Source organism: Galeopterus variegatus, unplaced genomic scaffold (assembly GCF_000696425.1).
Source record: "Galeopterus variegatus unplaced genomic scaffold, G_variegatus-3.0.2 Scaffold3261, whole genome shotgun sequence".
Lineage (NCBI taxonomy): Eukaryota > Metazoa > Chordata > Mammalia > Dermoptera > Cynocephalidae > Galeopterus > Galeopterus variegatus.
In genome coordinates this window covers 214,269-222,826 of record NW_007729372.1, presented here as the reverse complement: position 1 = coordinate 222,826, position 8,558 = coordinate 214,269, and the positions used below count along the sequence as shown (strand labels likewise).

The 8,558-nt window shown below is 46.0% G+C and overlaps 1 protein-coding gene across 1 annotated transcript in view; it reads left to right on the top strand.

The window, feature by feature from the left end:
- RGSL1 (regulator of G-protein signaling like 1) overlaps positions 1–8,558 on the top strand; it is a gene marked incomplete at its 5' end in the record, with an annotated part of 28,880 nt that overhangs the window by 19,494 nt on the left and 828 nt on the right. Inside the window, 4 exon segments of the mRNA XM_008584446.1 lie at positions 1,441–1,579; positions 1,815–1,939; positions 4,163–4,272; positions 7,418–7,510. Of these exon segments, the coding sequence (XP_008582668.1) occupies positions 1,441–1,579; positions 1,815–1,939; positions 4,163–4,272; positions 7,418–7,510 (467 nt within the window).

The following is an 8,558-nucleotide window of genomic DNA, read 5'->3' as shown; positions in this document are numbered from 1 at the left end:
CCTCGCTCAGCCAGTGAGCAGGAACCAGTCTGTATGTGGGATCCAAACCCTCAGTGGGAGCGCCGCCATGCTCACAAGCGGCACACTGTAGCAGTGCGCCACCGGGCCGGCCCGCTTTTTCAATGTTTTAAATTGCCTTGCCACACCTAACTCAACAGCAATTTTTTAAAAAGCTACTTGCCTTTACTGAAATTCTCCAAAGTATTCAAATTTGTTTTCATAGAAACAGGAAATACTTTTTTTTATGTTCATATATTCAAAGTTGTGAACTATAGTAACAAGTATAACAGGCAAAAATATTTGGGAAGAAACACGAATAACTCCTGGTAAACGTCTGCCTCAACTAATTAGAGAAGCGTGAGAGTGCAGTAAAGATAGCCCACCCGTCTATGCAGTCAGCTTGCCATGGGCATCAGTCAGTGTGCTTTTCAGAAATACAGAGCACCGGCTAATGTGTGCCTCAGTGAGGGGAGTGTGGTTAAGAGGTCTTCCACTGCAATGAGGGATTTCGGTCAGGTACACAAATGCTGATTGATTGCTTACTCTTTATTGGACACTGGATTTGGCATTGGAGATACAAAAAACAACTAAGATGTGCTCTCTACTCTCTGAGATCCCACAGACTAGGGGGGTAGCAGACAAGACCCAACTAAAAGTTAGGCAGTGTCTTGGGACGGTGGGTGCTATGGGAGAGTCAGGCACGGGAAGTGCATTTAGACAACTGTGAGTCCTCAGGTAGGGTGCCTTGGGAGACAGATCCTCCAAGCTGAATTTGAAAGGGTGAGTAGGGGTCAGTCATAGAATAAGGAGTGTAGGGGGAGGTAAGAGGGGGGCAGAGTGAGGTACCAGAGTGAACAGGCTCCTCTCCTGCTATTCCCTTTCCCACCACCACCATCTGCTTCCTTTCTTGCCTTCTACAAACTATTCTTTGTACAGCAACCAGAGCCACCTTTTAAAAAATGTAAGCAAGATTATGTCACTCTCCTGCCTAAAATGTTCCAGTGGCTTCCCATTGCCCCTGGGATAAAGTTCAAATCTCCTCCCATTACCTAAAATGCTCTACGCAAGCTGAACCCACTACATCTCAGGCTCACTTCTTGTCAGAACAGAAGAAGAAAGATCAAGACAGCACTTAGCCCTTGAGGTCGTCAGAGGTGAGACTGCTGCAGAGCCAAGATGGGTAGAGGAGGCAGAATGAGGTGAATGAGGGGTTTGTGGTGAAGAAGTACACTGTAGGGAGCACTTAGCGTACTATCTGACGTGTGGTAGGTGCTCAGTATCTACCTATGGATGAATTATGGCTGAATGAATGAGGTCACAACCTGGCCCAGAACTGGACATGCCTTTTTAAGGCCAGAAATAGTTCTGGGCCTGGTGCCCTACCTGGTAAATGTTTTCATCTTCTCCTTGCTTATTTCCTCTTTATCACTTCTTTTTTAGATTTAACGACTTGGTGAGTTCAGCTCACCTGCTGCAGCTCAACCGGGCATACAACGAGAATGACATCATCCTCATGAGGTCCAAAGTTAACATTATCCTCAAGCTCTTCCTGAATTCTGACATTCCTCCAAAGCTGAGGGTAAGGGGGACTCCCGCTCTGGCTTTTTGCCAAGAAGTATGTCCCCACAAGGACCCTGGAAGCTAACGGTCAGATGCCTCCTAAGTCCTGGGACAACTAGATGTTCTTTACCTAACGACTCCATGAAAAGCTTCTGCCTTTTGGAGATGGGGTCGTCTTGAGGGTCTGGGGAGCAAGAGAGGTTTTCCACCTTGCCTGGAGTCTCTGCCAGTAACAAGTTCCCACTCTGGGGCAGGTGAATATCTCTGAGTCCCAGAAGGACGCCATCCTTGCTGCCATCACCGAGGGCCACCTAGATCAGAACATCTTCCATGGGGCTGTCATGTCTCTCTTCCCCATCATTATGTACTTCTGGAAAAGGTAACTATCCCCCTCTACCCAACAACCTCCAGGTCAGGAAAACATGTTGAGCTTTGTTTGCAGAGTTTTCTGTCTTTCTCTAGCCCTCTGTTTCGTAGTTTCCAGTTTCATGGGGAAACTAAGATCGTGTTTTCTTAACCTACTCACCGCACTCTGCTCCTCACGTTGCACACTGCATCAGAGGGGGGAAGGCAGAGTGAGACTGGGAACTAGAATGCCTGGTTTCCCACCTCTCCTCTTCCTGTGTTTGTTTGGCACAAGGGTGTGAGGGTTTCTTAGGCCTAGTTTTCTCACCTAAGGGTGAAGTTTTCTTAGACCACAGCTACTTGGGGAGGAATTCTGTCAAGGCCAACATGACCGCTTGTGCTTAAGGAACCTCATGGAGAGAGAAAACCAGAAGCTTTCCACTCTGCTATGCCCAAGTCCCTGTGATTACCACTGAGGGGACACAATTGCTAGATATTCCATTTTTCAAGAGGAGCCAGAAATAGGTGAGGAACCAAAAATTTGGGGGTTTGGCCTGTGAAGGCCAAAAACGAAAGTGAAACAAACAATATATCTGCAGCCCAAATGCAGCCCATGGCCCACTGGCTCCTAACCTGTCAAGGTCTGGGCTGAGAGACTTGCCTAAGTTCTCCCAGCTGGTTGTTTACTCCTGTGGTCTAACCTATCTCCAGTTCATATCTTCCACATGGGGAATGACAGGGCTTGGGTGGCAGAGGCCAGAGGACAACTGGCTGAAATGTTTCCAGACAAGGCTGATTGGGATGCTTAGATTATTATGTGATTCCAGCTCCTAGGGTCCCCACTCCCCAATACACACACAAAAAATGTTATTTTATTAAAATAGAAGTGTAAAAGTTGCCTATCACCAACCTTTATTTTTAAATCCCTAAGATAAAAAAATTATTCAATACAGAATTGAAATACCAAAATCTGAGTTCAAGATAAGTAATTTAGTCTTTGAATACCAATTGTTATCTAGCACTTAATTTTAGTTCTGCTAACCAGAACCAAAGAGAAATTTATCCTGAGACTTTTGGGGGATCAGGAAGCTCTGAGAAATACAAGTATGTGCTTCTCCTGGCTTGAGTCAGTGCTCAGCTGTCTCCAAATATCTTTAGGAAGATTAGGGGTGATTTAGTGAGGTTTTGAATCCCTGATCCTCATGCAGTTGTTTCTTTACTAGTTTTCCTATGTAATTACAAAGAGATTTGTATTATGCAAATTGTGTTCACATATATTATCTCAAATGAACCTCTCAGCTAGCCTATGCAATGGCTGGGGCAAAGTACTATTATCTCTGTTTTACTGATGAGGAGAATGAGGTTCAGAGTGGTTAGGGGACTTGCCTAGGATCCCCTGGTAAGTGATAAAACCAGGATTAGAAACCAGGTCTCTTGGTCTCTTACCACCATAAACAATGCATCAGTGGCATATTGGGAGATCTCCAAGGGGAGAGAGACCCAGTTCACGAAATGGAAGGAGAGAAAGCAGCTGTGATAGAGTAACTGCCCTTGGGGCAGGGGAGGGGAGGAGAACAGCAGGCAAAAGCACCAGAGCCAAGGTAGCATAGGAAATAAATCCAGTCTTAGCCAAGACTGCCCTCCAAGGGGTCCAGTCCAAGTGCTGGCTGAGGACAGGGATAATGAGGGGTCACAGGGCCAGGGAGCAAGAGACGGCGAGTGAAGTCTTCTAGGGAGCAACAGTTCTCAGGTCACAGTGAGTGCATGAGTCTGAGTTCACATGAGGAACCAGGGTCTATTCCAGGGAAAGGTGTTAGAATAAGGTGAGGGGATCAAGGTTCTCAGTAAGGGGCAGGATGGAAACCAGGGACCAGGACCCGAGAGGAGGCCAGTCAGATGCCCTGGCTGCCCCAGGTGGAGTTAGAGAGGGATCTCACTGTCTGATGCTCAAGCGAGCACCCCAAGGCTTAACCCCACCCCAGGTCTGGGGTTGGCAGATCCTTTACAGACTCCCTTCACTAGTAGTTCCAGAAGGAAGTCCCAACATACTGTTCATGCCAGGCCCTTGCTGGAGCCAAACCTGGACAAAGAGGAGGCCTCCGAAGAAGAGCCTTTGATGGGCAGCACTCCAAGCCAAGATGCTCTCCCCTCCTCTGCTGGACACCCCACACTCTCTGCAGTACTGGTCCCAACCAGGTTGCCCTGTACTCATTGTTCCAGCCCCTTACCCTGTGACCAGAAGCTGTTCTTCTCACAGGTTTTGCTCCTGGAAGGCAATCCGCGGTTACTTACAGTACAGGGGGAAGAAGTTCAAGGACAGAAAAAGCCCTCCTAAGCCTGCCTACAAGTACCCTCCCTGCAGTGGAGGTAAGCTCCACCATGACCCACAGCCCCATTCTCTAGCAACCGGGACTTGCAAGGAGAAAGCGAGGGAGGGGCCGACTGTGAGAGTTCACTGGGGTGTTTGCTGGAGAGGAGGAGCTCTCATTAACTTGGCCTCGGGGAAGGGGAGCACTCAGCGTGGGGTGTGTTTTGTCTGTGGCTAGCAGTGCTAGCAGGAGGGTGCCCACCCCTGAACTGCTCCCCGCGGTAGCCACATCTGCATGCTGCATACGAGGAGGTGGTGATCTGCTTTACTGCTAATTAAGAAGCTCCCTGCTCCAGCTGTCTCCCTTAAACCCTGCCATTGAAAAGCATTTATTTTATAGTGTTAAGTGAGAATGTAATAAAAAACTGGATATAGAGTATAGTTTTAATATGATGAATACATACATCTTTATACATATATAATTTTTATAAAACTATGGGAAAAATTAGAAATAAAGATAAAAGCATTAATAGGGTTATCTCTGGCTGATGTGATTATGAGGGATTTACATATTTATTATTAATATATATTGTTTACATATCATACAATTGTATATTACTAATATATTTATATAAAAATATAAATAAGTAAATATGTGTGTATTAGTATATATATATGTGTGTGGGTACGTGTGTGTGTGCATATGTACATGCTTTTTTAGCACAAAGTCTTTAAACCCAGTCCCCTTTCCAATGCTAAAATACCGCTATGATTGGTACTTTAACAGAAGAATTTAACGAGGAGGAGGAGGGTGGACAGGGCAGTTCCTGGAGANCTGCCCCAGGTGGAGTTAGAGAGGGATCTCACTGTCTGATGCTCAAGCGAGCACCCCAAGGCTTAACCCCACCCCAGGTCTGGGGTTGGCAGATCCTTTACAGACTCCCTTCACTAGTAGTTCCAGAAGGAAGTCCCAACATACTGTTCATGCCAGGCCCTTGCTGGAGCCAAACCTGGACAAAGAGGAGGCCTCCGAAGAAGAGCCTTTGATGGGCAGCACTCCAAGCCAAGATGCTCTCCCCTCCTCTGCTGGACACCCCACACTCTCTGCAGTACTGGTCCCAACCAGGTTGCCCTGTACTCATTGTTCCAGCCCCTTACCCTGTGACCAGAAGCTGTTCTTCTCACAGGTTTTGCTCCTGGAAGGCAATCCGCGGTTACTTACAGTACAGGGGGAAGAAGTTCAAGGACAGAAAAAGCCCTCCTAAGCCTGCCTACAAGTACCCTCCCTGCAGTGGAGGTAAGCTCCACCATGACCCACAGCCCCATTCTCTAGCAACCGGGACTTGCAAGGAGAAAGCGAGGGAGGGGCCGACTGTGAGAGTTCACTGGGGTGTTTGCTGGAGAGGAGGAGCTCTCATTAACTTGGCCTCGGGGAAGGGGAGCACTCAGCGTGGGGTGTGTTTTGTCTGTGGCTAGCAGTGCTAGCAGGAGGGTGCCCACCCCTGAACTGCTCCCCGCGGTAGCCACATCTGCATGCTGCATACGAGGAGGTGGTGATCTGCTTTACTGCTAATTAAGAAGCTCCCTGCTCCAGCTGTCTCCCTTAAACCCTGCCATTGAAAAGCATTTATTTTATAGTGTTAAGTGAGAATGTAATAAAAAACTGGATATAGAGTATAGTTTTAATATGATGAATACATACATCTTTATACATATATAATTTTTATAAAACTATGGGAAAAATTAGAAATAAAGATAAAAGCATTAATAGGGTTATCTCTGGCTGATGTGATTATGAGGGATTTACATATTTATTATTAATATATATTGTTTACATATCATACAATTGTATATTACTAATATATTTATATAAAAATATAAATAAGTAAATATGTGTGTATTAGTATATATATGTGTGTGGGTACGTGTGTGTGTGCATATGTACATGCTTTTTTAGCACGAAGTCCTTAAACCCAGTCCCCTTTCCAATGCTAAAATACAGCTATGGTTGGTACTTTAACAGAAGAATTTAACGAGGAGGAGGAGGGTGGACAGGGCAGTTCCTGGAGAATGTGTGTGGGTACGTGTGTGTGTGCATATGTACATGCTTTTTTAGCACAAAGTCTTTAAACCCAGTCCCCTTTCCAATGCTAAAATACCGCTATGATTGGTACTTTAACAGAAGAATTTAACGAGGAGGAGGAGGGTGGACAGGGCAGTTCCTGGAGAGGACAAGGCTGGGTGTCTCTCAGTGGAAAGTTCTGGAAACCAAAGAGAACAGGTCTGTGAATCTGGGGACAGGACCAGCATCAGAACAAAAGATGGACATAGAACAGGAGTATTAAAAATAGCAACTAACTGCCCCATGATGGAACTGAACATTCTCAATTCAGCTCAAACCTGCTTGATTCTCATGTCCATTTTCCCAGCTCTCACCCACAAGCACCCCACCCTCTTGGAGTGCAAGGAAGAGCCTCTGAGATCTAAATCCCTCTGAACTGTCAGGGAAGCCATTCTGGCTGGCTGCAGAGCCCGACTCCAGCCCCTGTGAGAGGATCCTCACCTCCCTGGCGGCAGCCGTCCTGATGATCCACGAACATGACAGTATCCTTGTGTCTGCCTTGCAAAATGTCACATGAGCAGATAGAAATCAGTACTCTCTTCAGTACATGGAGGAAAATGTCCCTGTGGGTGGAGGGCTTATGTAAGGTGGGGATGGAGATGGAGGAAGAGGAAGAGACAGTAAGAGAAAGAGGAGAGGGAGGCAGGGAGGCAGGACAAGCAAACGATACTCATTCAGAGGAGCTCCTAGCCTCTGGCTTATTTCCTACAGCTGAGCTCCAGGGAGGTAAATGCCCAAATCTTTCCTGGTGTCAAAAGGACGAAGAGGGTAGCAGGATGTCCTGAATGAAGGGACCAGGGTTCCAGACCTGGACAGTCTTTAAGTATGAGCTGAGGGACCTTGAGTATGTGGCTTCCCTCTCTCAGCCTCAGATCCCCAATCCCAGATACAAGGGTTTGGGTTTAGATAATGTTCCATCATGAACATCCTGTAACATAAGGAATGTCAGACAAGAACCTTCTTGCTTACTTAGATTTATTTTTTTCAGATTTTTTTTCCACCGCCATGCATGCCATTTTTTTCAGATTTTTGTCAGGCATCGTTATGTAGGTTTTTATTGCTCTCTCTTCTCCCTTCCCCAGGGGACCACGGTGTCTTAAGGTTCACCTTACTTGGAGGTGTTGAGTGGCTGCGGCCTCAGCAGTGGGAAGTAGCATCCAGTCCAGTCCAAAATTGTGAGTTGGAGTTAAAACCCCACGATAATAAAAGTCTACTACTCAAGTAGAGGGTGACTGTAAGGCAAGCATGGCCAATCCCCTTATTGACCATAAAGAGACTGAGACCCCCAAAATGTGAAGTGACTTGCTCAAGATCACACAGAGTGTGAGTGACAGAGATGGGGTGAGAAGTGCGTCTCCTGACCTCCTTCCAGTACTCTGTGCACGGCTCTCATCTGCATAATCATATCTCCTTGATTCTTTCATAGCCCCTTGAAGCAGGTGCCTTAAGATTCTATCTCTCTGCTGACTCCTCTGCCCATTTCCAGCCATGATGCATGATCTCTGCTAAGAGATCATCATAACATTCCAATCATTACTTTCTCATCACACTGAGACCACCTGCTAGCTTGAACAGTACCACCATCCCCCTACCTCCTGCTTTCTGGAAGCTTCTGCTGCTGATCTTCTATTCCTGTAACTAACCCTGTTGTGCTAGCCTTTGATATCAGCACCATGTTATATTCTTTTTCTTCCCCATCTTCAGCCTGAAGGAGTCAACCCCACTCCCAGGCACTAACCCTGCCTTTGTTCCTGCATGGTCTCTGCCAACAAACCTTCCCTTTCTATCCCGATTGTCAGCTTCTATTTCCAGATTGGGGAAACTGCTTTCTGCTTCTCACACCCATAGTGTCAGCTTGAGTGGCCTGCCCACTTGTGTATGTTCCCTCATTGCTTAATGGGAGAGGCTATTAAGCCTGCTGGTATCCATATGGTCCAAACAGCCCTAAGGTCTTGTGATTCTAGTGTTCGTCTGGCCTGATCTCCTTATTTTATTCCCCTAGGTCTATATGGTTGTCATCATGACCTTTGCACCCAGAAGAAATGTCTCCTGGGGGGGGAATATATATATATATATATATATTATAAAATATGTATATATTATTATATATATATCAGCATGCTGAAATGTCTCCTGGGGGGGGGGAATATATATATATATATATATATATATATATATATATATTATAAAATATGTATATATTATTATATATATATCAGCATG